This window comes from Bombina bombina, chromosome 6 (genome assembly GCF_027579735.1).
Source record: "Bombina bombina isolate aBomBom1 chromosome 6, aBomBom1.pri, whole genome shotgun sequence".
Lineage (NCBI taxonomy): Eukaryota > Metazoa > Chordata > Amphibia > Anura > Bombinatoridae > Bombina > Bombina bombina.
In genome coordinates, this window is record NC_069504.1 from 1,058,726,883 (window position 1) to 1,058,748,684 (window position 21,802).

The 21,802-nt window shown below is 41.5% G+C and overlaps 1 protein-coding gene across 2 annotated transcripts in view; it reads left to right on the forward strand.

The window, feature by feature from the left end:
- The window catches only part of BCL2L13 (BCL2 like 13), a 313,718-nt gene that overhangs the window by 131,691 nt on the left and 160,225 nt on the right, over positions 1 to 21,802 (forward strand). For both annotated transcript variants that reach the window (XM_053718878.1, XM_053718879.1), the window contains exons 4-5: positions 4,797 to 4,953; positions 6,400 to 6,469. In XM_053718878.1, coding sequence (XP_053574853.1) covers positions 4,797 to 4,953; positions 6,400 to 6,469 — 227 coding nt within the window. The remainder of the gene's footprint in view (positions 1 to 4,796; positions 4,954 to 6,399; positions 6,470 to 21,802) is intronic.

A 21,802-nucleotide genomic window follows, 5' to 3' on the forward strand; every position in this document is an offset into this window, starting at 1 on the left:
CAGACCAATCTTAGATCTCAAGATCTTAAACAAGTTTCTCAAGGTTCCATCGTTCAAGATGGAAACCATTCGAACTATTCTTCCTTCCATCCAGGAAGGTCAATTCATGACCACAGTGGATTTAAAGGATGCGTATCTACATATTCCTATCCACAAGGAACATCATCGGTTCCTAAGGTTCGCATTCCTGGACAAGCATTACCAGTTCGTGGCGCTTCCTTTCGGATTAGCCACTGCTCCAAGGATTTTCACAAAGGTACTAGGGTCCCTTCTAGCTGTGCTAAGACCAAGGGGCATTGCTGTAGTACCTTACTTGGACGACATTCTGATTCAAGCGTCGTCCCTTCCTCAAGCAAAGGCTCACACGGACATTGTCCTGGCCTTTCTCAGATCTCACGGATGGAAAGTGAACGTGGAAAAGAGTTCTCTATCTCCGTCAACAAGGGTTCCCTTCTTGGGAACAATAATAGACTCCTTAGAAATGAGGATTTTTCTGACAGAGGCCAGAAAAACAAAACTTCTAGACTCTTGTCGGATACTTCATTCCGTTCCTCTTCCTTCCATAGCGCAGTGCATGGAAGTGATCGGTTTGATGGTAGCGGCAATGGACATAGTTCCTTTTGCGCGCATTCATCTAAGACCATTACAACTGTGCATGCTCAGTCAGTGGAATGGGGACTATACAGACTTGTCTCCGAAGATACAAGTAAATCAGAGGACCAGAGACTCACTCCGTTGGTGGCTGTCCCTGGACAACCTGTCACAAGGGATGACATTCCGCAGACCGGAGTGGGTCATCGTCACGACCGACGCCAGTCTGATGGGCTGGGGCGCGGTCTGGGGATCCCTGAAAGCTCAGGGTCTTTGGTCTCGGGAAGAATCTCTTCTACCGATAAATATTCTGGAACTGAGAGCGATATTCAATGCTCTCAAGGCTTGGCCTCAGCTAGCGAGGGCCAAGTTCATACGGTTTCAATCAGACAACATGACAACTGTTGCGTACATCAACCATCAGGGGGGAACAAGGAGTTCCCTAGCGATGGAAGAAGTGACCAAAATCATTCTATGGGCGGAGTCTCACTCCTGCCACCTGTCTGCTATCCACATCCCAGGAGTGGAAAATTGGGAAGCGGATTTTCTGAGTCGTCAGACATTGCATCCGGGGGAGTGGGAACTCCATCCGGAAATCTTTTCCCAAGTCACTCAGCTGTGGGGCATTCCAGACATGGATCTGATGGCCTCTCGTCAGAACTTCAAAGTTCCTTGCTACGGGTCCAGATCCAGGGATCCCAAGGCGGCTCTAGTGGATGCACTAGTAGCACCTTGGACCTTCAAACTAGCTTATGTGTTCCCGCCGTTTCCTCTCATCCCCAGGCTGGTAGCCAGGATCAATCAGGAGAGGGCGTCGGTGATCTTGATAGCTCCTGCGTGGCCACGCAGGACTTGGTATGCAGATCTGGTGAATATGTCATCGGCTCCACCTTGGAAGCTACCTTTGAGACGAGACCTTCTTGTTCAGGGTCCGTTCGAACATCCGAATCTGGTTTCACTCCAGCTGACTGCTTGGAGATTGAACGCTTGATCTTATCGAAGCGAGGGTTCTCAGATTCTGTTATCGATACTCTTGTTCAGGCCAGAAAGCCTGTAACTAGAAAGATTTACCACAAAATTTGGAAAAAATATATCTGTTGGTGTGAATCTAAAGGATTCCCTTGGGACAAGGTTAAGATTCCTAAGATTCTATCCTTCCTTCAAGAAGGATTGGAAAAAGGATTATCTGCTAGTTCCCTGAAGGGACAGATTTCTGCCTTGTCTGTGTTACTTCACAAAAAGCTGGCAGCTGTGCCAGATGTTCAAGCCTTTGTTCAGGCTCTGGTTAGAATTAAGCCTGTTTTCAAACCTTTGACTCCTCCTTGGAGTCTCAACCTAGTTCTTTCAGTTCTTCAGGGGGTTCCGTTTGAACCCTTACATTCCGTTGATATTAAGTTATTATCTTGGAAAGTTTTGTTTTTAGTTGCAATTTCTTCTGCTAGAAGAGTTTCAGAATTATCTGCTCTGCAGTGTTCTCCTCCTTATCTGGTGTTCCATGCAGATAAGGTGGTTTTACGTACTAAACCTGGTTTTCTTCCAAAAGTTGTTTCTAACAAAAACATTAACCAGGAGATTATCGTACCTTCTCTGTGTCCGAAACCAGTTTCAAAGAAGGAACGTTTGTTGCACAATTTGGATGTTGTTCGCGCTCTAAAATTCTATTTAGATGCTACAAAGGATTTTAGACAAACATCTTCCTTGTTTGTTGTTTATTCCGGTAAAAGGAGAGGTCAAAAAGCAACTTCTACCTCTCTCTCTTTTTGGATTAAAAGCATCATCAGATTGGCTTACGAGACTGCCGGACGGCAGCCTCCCGAAAGAATCACGGCTCATTCCACTAGGGCTGTGGCTTCCACATGGGCCTTCAAGAACGAGGCTTCTGTTGATCAGATATGTAGGGCAGCGACTTGGTCTTCACTGCACACTTTTACCAAATTTTACAAGTTTGATACTTTTGCTTCTTCTGAGGCTATTTTTGGGAGAAAGGTTTTGCAAGCCGTGGTGCCTTCCATTTAGGTGACCTGATTTGCTCCCTCCCTTCATCCGTGTCCTAAAGCTTTGGTATTGGTTCCCACAAGTAAGGATGACGCCGTGGACCGGACACACCTATGTTGGAGAAAACAGAATTTATGTTTACCTGATAAATTACTTTCTCCAATGGTGTGTCCGGTCCACGGCCCGCCCTGGTTTTTTTAATCAGGTCTGATAATTTATTTTCTTTAACTACAGTCACCACGGTACCATATGGTTTCTCCTATGCAAATATTCCTCCTTAACGTCGGTCGAATGACTGGGGTAGGCGGAGCCTAGGAGGGATCATGTGACCAGCTTTGCTGGGCTCTTTGCCATTTCCTGTTGGGGAAGAGAATATCCCACAAGTAAGGATGACGCCGTGGACCGGACACACCGTTGGAGAAAGTAATTTATCAGGTAAACATAAATTCTGTTTTTATCTAAGCATGGATTTTCAGAGTCGGTCATTGAGACCATGATTCAGGCTCGTAAGCCTGTGACTAGAAAGATTTACCATAAGACATGGTGTAAATATCTGTATTGGTGTGAATCCAAAGGCTACTCTTGGAGTAGAGTTCGGATTCCTAGAATTTTGTCTTTTCTCCAAGAGGGTTTGGAGAAGTGTTTATCGGCAAGCTCCCTAAAGGGTCAAATATCTGCCTTGTCTATTTTGTTACATAAACTTCTGGCGGATGTCCCAGACGTGCAATCGTTCTGTCAGGCCTTGGTCAGGATCAGGCCTGTGTTTAAGCCGGTTACTCCTCCCTGGAGTCTTAACTTAGTTTTTAAAGTTCTTCAACAGGCTCTGCATTCCTTAGATATTAAGTTGTTATCTTGGAAAGTTTTGTTTCTTGTTGCTATTTCATCTGTTCGTAGAGTTTCAGAGCTCTCGGCATAACAGTATGAGTCTCCTTACCTTATTTTTCATTCAGATATGGCAGTTTTGCGAACTAAGTTTGGGTTTCTCTGATCGGAACATTAATCAGGAGATTGTTGTTCCTTCCTTGTGTCCTAAACCACCTTCTCAGAAGGAACATCTGCTGCACAATCTAGACGTGGTGCGTGCATTGAAATTCTTTTTACAGGCGATTTTCATCAGTCTTCTGCTCTGTTTGTGGTCTTCTCTGGGAAACCTAAGGGACAGAAAGCTATGGCTACTTCTCTTTCTTTGTGGCTGAAGAGTATCATTCTCTTTGCCGATGAAACTGTTGGACAGCAGCCTCCTGAGAGAGTTACGGCTCATTCTACGAGGGCTGTTTCTTCTTCCTGGGCATTCAGAAATGGCTTGCAACGACCGAAGGAAGCTGCTGTCATGTTTAAAAGGTAAGTATTTTTTCAAAACACAAGTGAAATGTAAATTTTGATGACTTAAAGTGAATGTCAATTTTGATGCTAAAGTACCCGTTTTTTAAAAATTTGATTAAAAACAGGGGCACTTTAATTCATCAAAATTTACATTTCACTCCTGTTGAGAAAAAAAACTTACCTTTTAAACTTCACAGCAGCTCCAGCTTCCTCCACCCGTCGCAAAGTTTCTTCCTGGGTCTAAAATGAGGAATCTGGCTTCCTCCAATCACAGCGTTGAATCAGAAGCTTCTGTGGAACAGATTTGCAAGGCTGCAACTTGGTCCTCTCTTCACACTTTTTCAAAATTCTATAAATTTGATACTTTTGCCTCGGCTGAGGCTTCTTTTGGGAGAAAGGTTCTTCAAGCAGTGCTGCCTTCCGTTTAGGTTCCCTGTCTTGTCCCTCCCTTATCATCTGTGTCCTCTAGCTTGGGTATTGATTCCCAATAGTAATTAGATGATCCGTGGACTCACCGTGTCATTAGAAAGAAAACTAAATTTATGCTTACCTGATAAATTTATTTCTTGACACGGTGATTCCACGGCCCGCCCTGTTTTTCTAAGACAGGTTTTTGTCATGTTATAAACCTCAGACACCTCTGCACCTTGTTGCTTCCTTTCTCTCCTTTTTCTTCGGTTCGAATGACTGAGGTTGGAGGGAAGGGAGGTGATATTTAACAGCTTTGCTGTGGTGCTCTTTGCCGCCTCCTGCTGGGCAGGAGGGATATTCCCAATAGTAATTAGATGATCCGTGGACTCACCGTGTCAAGAAATAAATACATTTATCAGATAAGCATAAATTTCGTTTTTATTTTCTCACCCATCTTACATTCTTACTCCTGCCAGAATTCTCCACCACAGGGTTTGACATGCACACGTCTCCAGTCTTCAGCCCAGCCAGTCCAGACACTTTAGTGGAAGAATGCCTGACTCATCTGTCAGAGAAGCTGGTTCCTGAGATCCAGCAGCCCTTGAACAAAGCCCTGGAGAAACTCTTGAGTGGGTAGGTCACATTTTCCTTTGTTCTGTTCCTCCTCTATCACTAGTATCCATAAGTAATGCCCATACAAAATTTGAGGCAAATGTCCCATCTAATGCTCAACTAAACTGTGTGCACAAAAAAATAAAAATAATTCCAGCGTAGTGAAAATAGTTCCACCAAATGCCTGGCAAGCAAGCATTGGCCTCCAGAGGTAGGTGGCAAGGCCCTCCACCTGCAACCTAGAATTTTATTATTTATATCCAAATCTAAATACCTACTTGTTTCACTGTTTTGATGGCAATTAACTGACATATTTAAAATAATGTGCAGCTAACGTGTACATGAGGTAATAGGTCTAACATAAACTTAAAGGGACAGTGTAGTCAGAATTGAACTTTCTTGATTTAGAGAGGGAATCCAATTTTAAACAACTTTCCAATTCACTTTTATAATCAATTTTGCTTTGTTCTTTTGCAGCCAGCAAGGCCAGTCAAATGCTTGGTTACATTGGAAGAGGTTTTAGTAGCAGAAATAGCAAGGTTCTTATGCCACTTTACAGATCATTAGTTAGACCAAATATGGAATACTGTGTACAGTTCTGGAGACCATATCTTCAGAAAGATATAAATAAACTAGAAGCTGTCCAAAGGAGGGCTACTAAAATGGTACATGGTCTAAAATCTAAAACGTACAAAGAAAGACTCTATGATCTAAATATGTATAGTTTAGAGGATAGAAGGGAAAGAGGTGACATGATAGAAACCTTCAAATATATGAAGGGACTTAATAAAATAGAAGCTGAAAGCATTTTTCACAAAAAAATAAATGCCAAAACAAGGGGTCACAATCTAAAGTTAGAGGGTAGCAGATTCAGGAGAAATTTGAGGAAGCATTTTTTTACAGAAAGGGTGGTGGATTCATGGAATAAACTTCCATTTGAGGTGGTAAACACAAAGACTGTAAAGGAATTTAAAAATGCCTGGGACATGCATAAGGCTATCCTAAGGAAAAGTAACATGTAATATGGGTAGACTTGATGAGCCTTTTTGGTTCTTATCTACCGTCAAATTCTATGTTTCTATGTTAACTCTCTCCTGCTGTATATATCGCCACTAACATAATCGTGCTTGGGGCAAGTTTCTGCCGTAACCCATATTTGCATGTAATGTCAGTCAAAGTCATATACAACTATGCTTTTTTGTAATTTCTGGAAATCTTTAAATTAATTATTGAATTCAATAAATATTGTTAAAATGCAAGCTTTTTTTTTTTTTGGGTGCTGGGTTGAAAATCTAAGGGAAACATACCTTTTAAATGAATATAGGTTGTTGCAGGCCTGAATAAAATATTTGTTTACCGATCCCTCCCATTAATGTCTTTCTCCTTGTTACCATGTTGCGGAGCAGTGATCTCTGTCTGCAGTGATTTTTGGGATACCCAGTTTTAAAACTTTGTTTTTTATGACAGGTCCCTAACATATGAGATATTCAGACAACAAGCTGATGAAACTGCCCTACATACGAGTGGCTGGAATAAGGTACTATCTAATTCTGTATGCCTGCAGGTTATTACTAGCTTGGATACCTAGGTTTAGCCCTGTCTTGTCATAATGTAGGTACATGTTAATGCTTATAAGTTAGAAGAAAAAAACAATGTTCCCACTTGACTGATTCACATGCCTTGTGGCAGAGGAGAGGCAAGATGGGTGCTTCTGTTCACCTCTGAGCATAACATGACCCTCCCACATAAATACTTAAGAAAGAATGCCTTCCAGTACAGGAAACTGTGAATGTTAACCCTTAACAATACTGAAGTCATTTTCCAGCAATGAGGTATAACTGGTAATAGGTCTAACATAAACTTAAAGGGACAGTGTAGTCAAAATTGAACTTTCTTGATTTAGAGAGGGAATCCAATTCACTTTTATAATCAGTTTTTCTTTGTTCTTTTGGTATTCTTTGTTGAAAGCTAAACCTAGGCAGGCTCATATGCTAATTTCTAAAACCTTGAAGGCCATCCCTTATTTCAATGCGTTTGGCAGTTTTTCATAGCTAGAGGGCGCAATTTCATGTGTTTTATATAGATAACATTGTGACCACGCCCTAAATTTACAAGTGAGAAGGCACTGATTGGCTAAATGCAAGTCTGACAAAACAACTGAAATGGGGGCAGTCTGCAAAGGTTTAGATACAAGGTAATCACAGAGGTAAAAAGTATATTAATATAACCATGTTAGTTATGCAAAACAGGGGAACGGGTAATAAAGGGATTATCTATCATTCTTTCTTGTAATTGGCAAGAGTCCACGAGCTAGTGACGTATGGGATATACATTCCTACCACGAGGGCAAAGTTTCCCAAACCTCAAAATGCCTATAAATACACCCCCACCAGAACCACAATTCAGTTTTACAAACTTTGCCTCCTATGGAGATGGTGAAGTAAGTTTGTGCAAGATTTCTACGTTGATATGCGCTTCTCAGCATGCTGAATCCCGGTTCCTCTCAGAGTGCAGAGAATGACAGGGATGCGAAGGTAGTATTACCTATTGAATACAATGGTCAGCCTAACGAGGATCTATTTCATAGGTTCTCTGTTATCGGTCGTAGAGATTCATCTCCTACCTCCATTTTCAGATTGACGATATACTCTTTTGGTAAGTATGTTTTCCTTTTATCTAAGACACTCTCAGCTATGGTTTGGCACTTTATATGTAAAGTTCTAAATATATGTTTGTACTTATATTTGCCATGATTCAGGTTTATCAGTATATTTCCTTTTTGCAGACTGTCCGTTTCATATCTGGGAAATGCATATATATAAAAAAAAATAAAAAAAATTCTTACCTGAAATTTTCAAATTGACTCTCTTTTCTAAATTGCGGGCTGTTAGGCTCGCAGGAGCGCAAAATGCTATAATTTATTGCATCATTCTTGGCGCAAGACTTTTTTGGCGTGAGAATTACGCTTGTTGACGTATTTTCGTTGTCTTAGTTGGCGCAGAGAGTTTTTACGTGGTTGCGTCATCTATGACGCTCGTATTTGTTGCAGACGTTCTTGGCGCCAAAAAATATTTTGTCAATTGTGGGCATCATACTTGGTGCCAGACTTTTGACATTATTTAAGTCTTTATTTCATTTTGCTTCTGGTTTCCAGAGGCTTATTTTGTTTGCATTTTTTCCCATTCCTGAAACTGTCATATAAGGAAATTGATCATTTTGCTTTATATGTTATTTTTTCTATTACATATTGCAAGATGTCTCAATCTGACCCTGTCTCAGAATCTGCTACTGGAATCCTGCTGCCTGATGTCGATTCTACCAAAGCTAAGTGCATTTGTTGTAAACTTGTGGTAACTGTTCCTCTGGCTGTAGTTTGTGATAGTTGTCATGATAAACTTTTAAATGCAGACAATATTTCCATTATTAGTAATCCATTACCTGTTGTTCCTTCAACTTCTAATGCTCAGGATATTCCTGTTAATGTGAGAGAATTTGTTTCTAATTCCAATCAGAAGGGTTTGTCTGTCATACCACCTTCTAATAAACGTAAAAGGTCTTTTAAAACTTCTCATAAGATTGATGAATTTTTAAATGACCGGCAACATTCTGATTTATCTATCTCTGATGAGGATCTATCTGGTTCAGAAGATTTTTCCTCAAATATTGACACTGACAAATCTTCATACTTATTTAAAATGGAGTATATTCGTTCCTTATTAAAAGAGGTGTTGATTGCATTAGATATGGAGGAGACTAGTCCTCTTGATATTAAAACTAGTAAACGTTTAAATTCGGTTTTTAAACCTCATGTAGTTATTCCTGAGGTTTTTCCAGTTCCTGATGCTATTTCAGATGTGATTTCTAGGGAATGGAATAGACTGTGTACTACTTTTACTCCTTCAAGGTTTAAGAAACTGTATCCTTTGCCGACTGATAGATTGGAGTTTTGGGAAAAAGATCCCCAAAGTTGATGGGGCCATCTCTACTCTTGCTAAACATACTACTATTCCTACTGCAGATAGTACTTCTTTTAAAGATCCTTTAGATAGGAAACTTGAATCTTATCTAAGGAAGGCTTATTTATGTTCGGGTCATCTTCTTAGGCCTGCTATTTCTTTGGCTGATGTTGCAGCTCCTTTAACTTTTTGGTTGGAAACCCTAGCTCAACAAGTATCAGATCATAATGTGTATAGCATTAAGTTAATTCAACATGCTAATAATTTCATTTGTGATGCCATTTTTGATATCTTTAGAATTGATGTCAGATATATGTCTTTAGCTATATTAGCTAGAAGAGCTTTATGGCTTAAATCTTGGAATGCTGATATGACTTCTAAATCAACGTTGCTATCTCTTTCTTTCCAAGGTAATAAATTATTTGGTTCTCAGTTGGATTCAATTATTTCAACTGTCACTGGGTTACTAAGGGTAAATTTAAGGCTGCTAACCGTTTTCGTTCCTTTCGACAAAATAAGGAACAGAAACTTGATCCTTCCCCTAAGGGAACGGTTTCCAATTGGAAGCCTTCTTCAGTCTGGAATAAATCCAAGCCATTTAAAAGATCTAAATCAGCCCCCAAATCCGCATGAAGGTGCAGCCTTCATTCCAGCTCAGCTGGTAGAGGGCAGACTAAGATTTTTCAAGGATGTTTGGATCAATTCAATCAAAAATCATTGGATTCAGAACATTGTTTCTCAAGGGTACAGAAAAGGTTTCAAAGTAAGACCGCCTGTGAAAAGTTTCTTTCTCTCACGCATTCCAGCGAACCCAGAAAAGGCTCAGGCTTTCCTGAAGTGTGTTTCAGACCTTGAGGTATCTGGGGTTATTGTGCCAGTTCCTGTTCAGGAACGGGGTCTGGGGTTTTATTAAAATATGTTCATTGTCCCAAAGAAGGAGAATTCTTTCAGACCAGTTCTGGATCTAAAAATTTTGAATCGTTATGTAAGAATACCAACTTTCAAAATGGTGACTATAAGGACTATTCTGCCTTTTGTTCAGCAAGGGCATTATATGTCCACAATAGACTTACAGGATGCATATCTTCATATTCCGATTCATCCAGATCACTATCAGTTCCTGTTTTTCCTTTTTTTCTAGACAAGCATTACCAATTTTTGCTCTTCCTTTTGGCCTAGCGACAGCTCCAAGGATCTTTTCAAAGGTTCTCGGTGCCCTACTCTCTGTAATCAGAGAGCGGGGTATTGCGGTGTTTCCTTATTTGGACGATATCTTGGTACTTGCTCAGTATTTATGTTCTGCAGAATCTCACACAAATCAACTAGTGTTGTTTCTTCAGAGACATGGTTGGAGGATCAATTTACCAAAAAGTTATTTGACTCCTCAGACAAGGGTAACCTTTTTAGGTTTCCAAATAGATTCCGTATCCATGACTTTGTCTCTAACAGACAAGAGACGTCTGAAATTGGTTGCAGCTTGTCGGAACCTTCAGTTTCAATCATTCCCTTCAGTAGCTATGTGCATGGAGGTTTTAGATCTCATGACTGCAGCATCGGACGCGATCCCCTTAGTTAGTTCACATGAGATCTCTTCAGCTTTGTATGCTGAATCAATGGTGTAGGGATTATACAAAGATATCACAATTAATATCCTTGAATCCCAATGTTCGACTATCTCTGACTTGGTGGTTAGATCAACATCATTTAGTTCAAGGGGCCTCTTTTGTTCGTCCAACCTGGACTGTGATCACAACAGATGCGAGTCTTTCAGGTTGGGGAGCTGTTTGGGGATCTCTGACAGCTCAGGGGGTTTCGAAATCTCAAGAGGCAAGTTTACCAATCAATATTTTGGAACTCCGTGCGATTCTCAGAGCTCTTCAGTTTTGGCCTCTTCTGAAGAGAGAACCGTTTTTGTTTTAAGACAGACAATGTCACAACTGTGGCATATGTCAATCATCAAGGTGGGACTCACAGTCCTCAAGCTATGAAAGAAGTATCTCGGATACTTGCTTGGGCGGAATCCAGCTCCTGTTTAATTTCTGCGGTCCATATCCCAGGTATAGACAATTGGGAAGCGGATTATCTCAGTCGCCAGACTTTACATCCGGGAGAGTGGTCTCTTCACCCAGATGTGTTTTTTCAGATGTGAGGGCTTCCAGAAATAGATCTGATGGCTTCTCATCTAAACAGGAAACTTCCCAGGTATCTGTCCAGGTCCAGGGATCCTCAGGCTGAAGCAGTGGATACGTTGACACTTCCTTGGAGTTATCAACCTGCTTATATCTTTCCGCCTCTAGTTCTTCTTCCAAGAGTGATTTCCATAGTCATAATGGAGTGTTCGTTTGTACTGCTGGTGGCTCCAGCATGGCCACACAGGTTTTGGTATGCGGATCTTGTTCGGATGTCCAGTTGCCAACCTTGGCCACTTCCGTTAAGGCCAGACCTTCTATCTCAAGGCCCATTTTTCCATCAGGATCTCAAATCATTAAATTTGAAGGTATGGAGATTGAACACTTAGTGCTTAGTCATAGAGGTTCCTCTGACTCGGTGTTTAATACTATGTTGCAGGCTTGTAAATCTGTGTCTAGAAAGGTTTATTACCGAGTTTGGAAGACTTACATTTCATGGTGTTCTTCTCATAAATTCTCTTGGCATTTTTTTAGAATTTCTAGAATTTTACAGTTTCTTCAGGATGGTTTAGATAAGGGTTTGTCTGCAAGTTCCTTGAAAGGACAAATCTCTTCTCTTTCTGTTCTGTTTCACAGAAAAAATTGCTAATCTTCCTGACATTCATTGTTTTGTACAGGCTTTGGTTCGTATCAAGCCTGTCATTAAATCAATCTCTCCTCCTTGGAGTCTTAATCTGGTTTTGAAGGCTTTACAGGCTTCTCTGTTTGAGCCTATGCATTCTCTGGACATTTAAATTGCTTTTTTGGAAAGTATTGTTCCTTTTGGCCATCTCTTCTGCTAGAAGAGTTTCTGAATTATCTGCTCTTTCTTGTGATTCTCCTTTTCTAATTTTTCATCAGGATAAGGCGGTTTTGCGGACTTCATTTAAATTTTTACCTAAAGTTGTGAATTCCAACATTAGTAGAGAAATTGTTGTCCCTTTGTTGTGTCCTAATCCTAAGAATTCTCTGGAGAGATCTTTACATGCTTTGGATGTGGTAAGAGCTTTGAAATATTATGTTGAAGCTACTAAAGATTTCAGAAAGACTTCTAGTCTATTTGTTATCTTTTCTGGTTCTAGGAAAAGTCAGGAGGCTTCTGCCATTTCTTTGACATCTTGTTTAAAGCTTTTGATTCATCATGCTTATTTGGAGTCGGGTAAATCCCCGCCTCAGAGGATTACAGCTCATTCTACTAGGTCTGTTTCCACTTCCTGGGCTTTTAAGAATGAAGCTTCTGTTGATCAGATTTGCAAAGCAGCAACTTGGTCTTCTTTGCATACTTTTACTAAATTCTACCATTTTGATGTTTTTTCTTTTTCATAAGCAGTTTTTGGTAGAAAAGTACTTCAGGCAGCTGTTTCAGTTTGATTCTTCTGCTTACAATTTCATTTTTTTTCATTATAAAGATTAAAACTTTTGATTTGAGTTGTGGATTAATTTTTCAGCGGAATTGGCTGTCTTTATTTTTATCCCTCCCTCTCTAGTGAATCTTGCGTGGAGTTCCACATCTTGGGTATTTGCTATCCCATACGTCACTAGCTCATGGACTCTTGCCAATTACATGAAAGAAAACCTAATTTATGTAAGAATTTACCTGATAAATTCATTTCTTTCATATTGGCAAGAGTCCATGAGACCCACCCTTTTTTGTGGTGGTTATGATTTTTTGTATAAAGCACAATTATTCCAATTCCTTGTTGATGCTTTTGCTCCTTTCTTATCACCCCACTTCTTGGCTATTCGTTAAACTGAATTGTGGGTGTAGTGAGGGGTGTATTTATAGGCATTTTGAGGTTTGGGAAACTTTGCCCCTCCTGGTAGGAATGTATATCCCATACGTCACTATTTCATGGACTCATGCCAATATGAAAGAAATTAATTTATCAGGTAAATTCTTACGTAAATTGTTTTTAAACAATAACAATTCTGGAGTAGACTTTCCCTTTAAAAGGACAGTAATGTCAAAATTAAACTTTCATGATTCAGATAGAGCATGCCGTTTTTTTTTTATTTTTTGCAGTTTACTTTTATTATCCAATTTGCTTTTTTCTTTCGTTATCCTTTGTTGAAAATCAACCCCAGAGTAGCAATGCAAATACATACAGAAAGAGAAGTGTTCTGTGAAAAGAACATTTGTACTAAGAGAGGCTGCTCCCAGGTTGCAACTCTCCATTAAACACGGTACGGAGTTGTTTGTTCCTGGTATACTGCTTCTCTCTATGTATGTATTTGAATAACGACCCTGAGGACGTCAGACGTGGACTCCCTGCCCAATGTGCTTAGAGGGATATGGCTGCACCTCACTGATGAGGCCGACAGATGGCCGAATCGACCATCTGGAGTTGCCATGTTCCTTGTTCAGAGGAGGATTGCCTGGTATTTCGGGACTGGACAGACCTTACTAGGGAGGATCAGACTGATATACTTTATACTTTGGGAACGTTCTCCTCTGTAAAAAGCACAATTGGGTTAAAAGAGGATCATGGAATTTTGATTTTGACTGTTCCGTTAAAGTGACATTAAACATAAATCTGCCATGCATATGAAAGAGAACTGTTAAAATGTAAATGTAGCCACCAATCAGCAAGTGCTACCCAGTGTACTGAACCAAAAATGGGCAGGCTCCTAAGCTTTACATTACTGCTTTTTTAAATAAAGATACCAAGAGAAAGAAAAATGTAAATATTTGTGTAAATTAGAAAGTTCTTTAAAATTGCATGTTCTATCTGAATCATGAAAGAATAAATTTGGGTTTCATATCCCTTTAAGCAAATTTATCTTCACAAACAAAAAATAAATGTCCATTATTAAGGGACTTAGGGTCAGATTGATCGTTGGGAGACAAGAACAATGCCATTGCTTGACAGTGATGCCCTGTCATTATTGAATCATATTTTCTTCATCAACGGAAAGAGTCCACAGCTGCATTCATTACTTTTGGGAATTCAGAACCTGGCCACCAGGAGGAGGCAAAGACACCCCAGCCAAAGGCTTAAATACCTCTCACCCTTCCTCCATCCCCCAGTCATTCTTTGCCTTTCATCCCAGGAGGTTGGCAGAGAAGTGTCAGAAGTTTTTTCGATAGTCTCTTATGGAAGGTAGTACTCTTGGGAATGGGGCTGGAGTTTTAAGTAGTCCTGTTAGCCTCTCAGTGAGAGCATGGGTGAAAGTTAGAGTCCGGAGATGCAGGGAGAGTCTTCCTGTGAAACCATGTCGACTCAGATTAACAAATCCACAAGCAATAAGCGTTGACGAGTTTCGCTGCCTGCTTTCTTCTTTCAAGTCCATGGCAGAAGCGACACTACTATCTGTCACACTTGAAGGGCCGTGTTCCTGCTCCACGGGGTAGATTCCAGTAAGATTGTTTCATTTTACTTTCATCATAAATGTCTTGTAATTAAAACAGTTTATCCGTGAGGCTACAACCTTGCGGGCAGAACTTGAAATACAGGGTGTCGGTGAGGCTCCTTTTGTATCTTGGAATCAAGGGTTAATATCTTCTGAGGGGGATTATTGAATAGGGGGGTTTAATCATGTTTGTTGTACGATTGTCTGCTAATGTGTAGGGATAATTGGGCTCATGGCTATTTCGGAACATAACAACCTATTGCAAGTGACGCGTTCTTTATGGTTGGGCGCACTTTTTAATGGACTGCACGGTACACCTTGTGACTGGGCCTGGTCACATTCTGGCTCTCCATTTCCGCATTCCTGACCGTGTGGTGACGGAGAAATTCTAGTTCGCTGCTGTCTGGTTCATAGGAGGTGGTGAGTGTCCAATGCCCCAGCCATTGGGGGTGTAAGGTGCCGCTTGTATTTTTATTTTTGGTCCATTTTTTTATCAATATCCCAGTTATGGAGGATTCTGATTTTTTAGAGACCGATGTCTCTGATTCTGATTCTACTTCTTGCGAAGAATATGAATTGGCCCGGGTGATACATGTCCATCAGTTATGTTCAGGATGCCGTTTTTAGAGTGCTCCGTTCCTCGGGATCGGGGAACCAGGGATCCGCTGAGCCATCCTCTTCTGGGGATTCGGTTTCCCGCGAGGCGCGTTCCCTACAACCAACTCTTACTACGCATGCAGGTAACCCAAATGCGGCTTATTCTTCTCTGGAGGGTTGCTTGTTTCCTCCGGAGGTTACGACACGGTTCCGCATGGCCATATCTTTGGCGCTGGCGCATTTACATCTCCCAGGAGTGTGTTTAAGATATTGTCCGTGTTCTGTTAACCAGGGCTCGTCAAGTGGGGGATCTCCTGGTCCAGTTCAGCCCTCTGGGGGAGTGACTGTCCCTGAGGCTTCAGGGGGTCAACCTTCGGGGCCAGGGTCATCGTTTGCCCCGGCGGAGGTAAGTTATGCCTTTCGTTATAGACTGGCGTGCCTTCGTGTTCTACTGAGGCACGTTTTGGCGTTGTTGAAGGATCCCACCTCAGTCTTCCGATGTGGATGGCATGCACGATTAGACATAAGGAGATTACGTAATCTTCTTATTGTCTTGTTTTCTTGAGTATCTTCCAGTTCTGAGCTTGGAAGACTCGGATTCCTGTTGGGCTGGTCCTGCAGGAGTGTCCTTTCTTCCTGGGCGATAACCTACGGGTTGTCTTATCTATTATTTTATCTATTATTTTAATCCGGTAGGATGGATTTTATTTGGTTTAAAGCTCATGTTTGTTATAACATTCCTTTGGGAATTTTCTTCTCTGGAATTGATACTCGCGATTTTGTGGTCGCACTGGTTACTTCTACACGAAGACGTGTTTTAGTCTTCTGTTGTCTGTTGTTGATCTCTCCCTCTTAAGTGGGTGACTGATGTGGCCTTCAGTAATGGGCCCTTGGTTTCAGGCTGGTCCTCACTGGGTACCAATCCTTCTGTTTTTAAGGCCTATTTCAGACACATGGTGCATGTTATGCCTGGCTGGTCCGTTTAGGGCGTTGAGTGGTTCCCACTATTTGTTTTCTTTTACAAGTTTTCAGCTAGTATTCCGAGAGGATTTGATGATCCGTGGTTTGTCTAGGGGCATGGAGGATTATGTTCGGTCCTCATTAGCCTTTCTGTCTATATTGGCCGGGTCTCCGTTGAGATCTGTTACAACATTCTCTGTTGGTTTCCGCTTTCGGGATCTAGAGTGTTTCCTTCCCGTTGTGAGGTTGAAGGATTTAGGTTCTTCGTGCAACCAGTTCGCTGGTGGTCTTGCCTTTTCAAGGTTCCTTGGGATTGTCCTTTTAGGACTTATTCCCTCTTGAGGTCTCTTCCTTAGGGTCGAGCCTGTTTGGACATCGTCCGTTTTTTACTGGCAGACGTTGAGGGCCGTGTAGCTCTTTTCTGCTTTCGGGAGTTCGTAGTTCCATATTAGGGTTTCCTCCTTTCCTAGCTTTCGCTTAAGGGACGTTCCGCCAGAATCAGGATGCTCTGCATTCTTCTTTGGGGGGGTCCTCTGGAAGGATAATCTGAGAGGATTATGGAAACTAGTCTTTTTTGTTCTCTCTCTTCGGGTGAACTCTGTTCTCATAGTTATTTCCCTTAGTCTTGGACTTCACTGTGTGGTTCTTGGTGCACTTTGGGCTCTAGAGTAATTTGCATGACTACGGCCTAGCACCTTGTTGGTGGAGAGTTCGCCTCCTGCTAGGGGAGTTCTCTTCTCTTTGGGCTGGAAATTTATGAGCGATTCATATGCCCGGTTTTTTGGGTTAGCCCGGATTCATCCCCTGTGAGGTCTGCTTTCTGCAGACGGGGGTACCTTATGCTCCCTGGAGACGTCTGTCTTTTTGAGACGGCTCTGGGTCGCAGTTTTAGGGGTCTTATTGTGTTCAGCGTGGGCTGATTTGTCTTTAGGAGGGATTGTGATCCCTTTTTTCCGTGGAGTTTTTCTCCGTTCCATCAACAGTGGTGACATGGATGATTATTCATTCGGTCCTTGACTGATTAGCCTACAGCCTTCTCACATCCTTGTGGGTATGTGTGCCGTTTTCTTTCTGTGCCCTCCCCCTTTGGGGGGGTAGATTGACTCCTTCAGCAGTGGGGTCTCCTCTCTCGGGAGGGTTGTGGTCCTGTCTTGTGTGCAGGAGGAGACAGATAGTTATGTACCTCTCTGTGCTGGGCTGCCTAGAAGAGGGTTCTGCGCCTGTCTCGGCAAACCGGTTGCTCTCAGAGGCTCTGAAGGCAGTGACGAGTGGGAAAAGTCCCATAAACAGTTTCTGAAGGTTGTTTGTTCCGGCTTCTCTCAAAGCACTTGTTAATGCACTGGTTTGCGGAACAAGTACCTTTTTAGTAGGAGAGGCAGCAGCCAGGCTGCTCTGTGACTTGTTCGTCCAGCTGTTTGGAGAATACTCTCTCCATGCCGAGACACTCACTGAGAGTTGTGCCAGGTCTTTCTAGGATCTATGCATTTTTCTCTATTCCAAGTCCTAGGGGGTTGGAAGTGCATTATGTTGAAGGAGAGAACGGGTTGGCATCCGAGCTCTGTTGGGATGGCTTATTCCCCATTCTTCCATTCCCTGGCGGGCTTGGGGTCGGGTTTGCTTCCCCTGTCATCTGACATGCCTGTCGCTTGAGCTGGTCCAGTGTTTGGAGCAGGATTGAGATCTGTTGCTCTGCTAATTTTGTCCTCGGGTCATCGAGGTTTGAGGAGCCTTCCTTGGGGGGCTCTGCTTCTTTTCCACGTTTAGAATTTTGTGGAAAGGTCTGGAGGCGTCAGCTGGTTAGCTGGACGTCCAGCAAGCTGTAGGTTAGGATTTGTACCTAACCTCATCTACCTTTGCTTGTATTTTTAAAAATTCTAGATTCAGCTTCTGATGACAGCAACATACAGCAGCATACAGCGTTCTGACTCTTCAGGTGTTTCCGTCAGGGGTTGTCCCTATCTGAGTTGTTGCATGAGATTAACGGTTTTTGGGGTTCCCATCTTCAGTTACCTTCTACGGTGTGGATACACTTTGTTTAGGGAACATTCACTTCTCTTTTTCATTCTCTAAGTCTTGATTCCGTGGATTTTGAGCAAACTAGAGTTGGGTGTTGCCACCCTTGTTATACGAGACTGGTTGGGTCTCTTCGGCTTGGCCCTCTGGGATTTTCGCCCTGCGTTCTTGAGGCTCGTTTGGGCCCTTTTTAAGATTTTTGTTGTACCCTTTTTAGGGTTCTCAGGTATCCTTTATGGATGTCTTCTCCGTGTCTTCTCCTTTCGGAGCATACGGCTGTTTGATCCCCTTCTTTAATATGGGTTTGTTGTTTGGAGACAGACTGGCGGTTGATGGTGTCTCTTGGAGGCTGTTGGCTCATTCGAGTCTAGTTCCTGCGGTCTCTAACAAGGCTTATGGACGATCTGTGGGTCAGTATCCTTGGGCCTTTTTCATTTTTCAAAGTTTTTTTCTCAGCTTTTGGACGAAGCTGGGTTATTCTGGAGTATGGGTTTAGGCCTGGTGCCCTCAGAATGGGCCTCCTTTTGTACCCTCCCATTTTAGCATTGGGTATTGTTTTCCCAAAAGTAATGAATGCAGCTGTGGACTCTTTCCGTTTATGAAGAAAAACATAAATTATGCTTACCTGATGATAATTTCCTTTTCTTCAGACGGAAAGAGTCCACAGCTCCCCGTCGGTTATTTTTGTTTTGCACCTTTTTTACCCTATGCTGCTTCTACTGTTCCTTGTTTCTCGGCAGAATGACTGGGGGATGGGGGAAGTGGGAGAGGTATTTAAGCTTTTGTTGTCTTTGTCTCCTCCTGGTGGCCAGGTTCTGAATTAGCAAAAGTAATGAATGCAGCTGTGGACTCTTTACGTCTGAAGTAAAGGAAATTATCAGGTAAGCATTATTTTTTTTTTTATTATTTTTTTTTAAAAACAAGCTTTATTAATGCATATCTAACACCATACAATGATATCATTCCAAAGACATTAATGGTATAGATATAAATACAATGGACAGTTGCCATAATGTCCTTTAAGGAAGACAGTCTCAAAAAGCTTGTAAGGTTTTTCTTTTTCCAAAAGTGAAACAAGTTAACAAACTTGTTTTTAAAGGGATATTAAACACCATTTGCAATTGATGCAAATCAAATAGCCAGTCTGGGCAATTTGAAGCATTTTAAAAACATAGATTACAGATTTCTTTCATACAAGTGGTGAGAGTCCACAATCCATTACTCCTGGGAATTAGTCTTTCCTGCCACTAGGAGGAAGCAAAGATTCCCAAACCACAAGCATTTTATAAAACTCCTCCCACCTCACTGGCATCTGAGTCTTGTCTCTGCCTCTGCTAGAGGAAGGTAAAGAATGAAGATGTGCATGTGATTCTTCAATGAGAGGGGTTCTCAGACTGAGTTGAGGCCTATTTCCCCTCAGAATGCCCTGATTTGTCAGAGGGATATGTATGGAGTATGGGTTGTGTCTTATTTCTTACCTCATGGGAAATTAGTCACAATCCTTCCACAGGTGTCACAGGGACATGGCCTTTGCCTCCTTTTGCTGGTTCTTTAGTATATTCTTATTCCTTATCTTTTGCTGATATATTTCAGTACTGGTTTAGCTTTCTTGGTAAATAATATTACATTTATATATATATTTATTTTTTCTTTATACATAAATAACCCTGGGGCAGAATCTCTACTTAGGTTATTCCCCTTTTATTAGTCCTCTCTTTTGCATTCACCAGTTTGTTTGTTTTTTGCACATGTCAACTTTCGGGTCTGCGTGTGTCGGGAAAGTGCACTGTGCTCTCTGGTTTGCACACATCAGGTTTTTTTGCACAATTTAGTAGTTTTTCCCGAGCATTGGATTTGCACATGTCAGGCTTTGGCATGATTTTTCCTTTATTTGCATCAGGTTTTGCACGCGCTCCCTCTTTGTTAGTGCTCTATCCTGTCATCAGATGTGAAGTTTGTTTGCCCTTACGCATTTTTAGCGGGCCTGGTCTAGTAAGTTTTTAAGGAGATACTTTAAGAGGGGGTACATTTTTTCCTTTCCTCAAGCTCTTTTTGTGGGGATTTAACAACCGCCCATGTACTCCTTTGCTGCGGACTGCGGTTGTATGGGGATTGCAAAGCAGATAAGATCATGTTTCATCATCTGCTTTAAAATCCCTGTGCAGTGGCAACTCAAGCTGCACATTTAAAGTTGTTCATAGTGTTTCAGGCCCTTTCAGCTGTGATCAGTGAAGCAGTTGACATGTTAGTAGTCAGAAATCTCTCTGACAAGGGTGAAGGGTCAGATTATTGGTTCAGTGGAATGTCATTTTGGCTATGGCTTCAGTCAGACATATATGCTATAGAGAAGATGTTCTGCAAACATGTTATATTAAAAAAACTTATTTAGGTAACAGTTCTTTAATATGTAGCATGTCTAAACTAAGAAATCAGTTTCTAGGTTTCTGCTGCACCAGTTAAAGGGACACTAAACCCAATTTCTGTCTTTCATGAATCAGATAGAGCAGCAATTTTAAGCAACTTTCTAATTTACTCCTATTATCAAAATGTATTCATTCTCTGGCTATCTTTATTTAAAAAGCAGGAATGTAAAGCTTATGAGACAGACCATTTTAGGTTCAGCACCATGGATAGCGCTTGCTTATTGGTGGTTACATTTAGCAAACCAATAAGCAAGCATAACCCATGTTATGAACCAAAAATGGGCCGGCTCCTAAGCTTTACATCCCTACTTTTTAAATAAAGATAGCAAGAGAACGAAGAAAAAATTGATAATAGGAGTAAATTAGAAAGTTGCTTAAAATTGCATGCTTTATCTGAATGATGTAGGAATTTTTTTGGTTTAGTATCCCTTTAAGGTCCTACACCCTACCTAAAGTACGGTTAAATAAGAAGTGGTGAGCAGAGGAGGGGGGGGGGAGTGGGCCTCTATGCTTCAAAATGTCCAGGGCCTTTTTTTTTGTCCCAGTCCGGCCCTGTACTGTCCCTAAGGTAGGTGGGGCTATTTCTACTCTGGCCAAGCATACTACTATTCCTCTGGATGATACTTCTTTTAAGGACCCTTTTGATAGGAAATACAAATCTTTTCACAGAAGGGCCTTTTTGCAAGCAGGTTACTTATTTAGGCCAGCTATTTCTATTGCTGACATTGTTGCTGCTTCTATTTAGTTAAATAGTATCTCCGAGTAGTTTTCTGTTAATTCTGTTAGTGTAGATTTTTTAACCTTTTAGGATTGCTTAAATTTACTAATTCATTTATTTGTGCTCCTGTATTTCATATCATTAAGATTAATGCCAAATGTATGTCTTTGGCAGTTCTTTCTAGAAGAGCTTTATGGTTAAAATCTTGGTCTGTTGATATGGCTTCTAAATCTAGACTTGTATCTTTCTTTTCAAGCAAAGAAGTTGTTTGACTCTGATTTGGATTATATTATTTCTACTCTTACCGAAGGTAAAGGAGCTTATCTTCTTCAGAACAATAAGTCCAGGGTTAAGTCTAAGGATTCTAACCGCTTTTGTCCTTTTCGTCAGAATAGGGAGCAGAAATCTGATTCCTCCTCTTGTAAGCAAAGTCCCTCTGGTCCTGCCTGCCAATTGGAACATGTCTAAGCAATCTAAAAAAGCTATACATACTTCCAAATCTGCATGAAAGTACATCCCCCGATCTAGGGGCACTGGTAGGGGGAAGGGTGTGTCTTTTTTCCCCCCAGGAGGTTTGGTTCCAGTCTGTTTCAGATCCCTGGGTTCTGAATATAGTGTCTCAGGGTTATCGGATAGGTTTCAGAACAAGGCCTCCCAGGGGAAGGTTTATTTTGTCCAATGTAC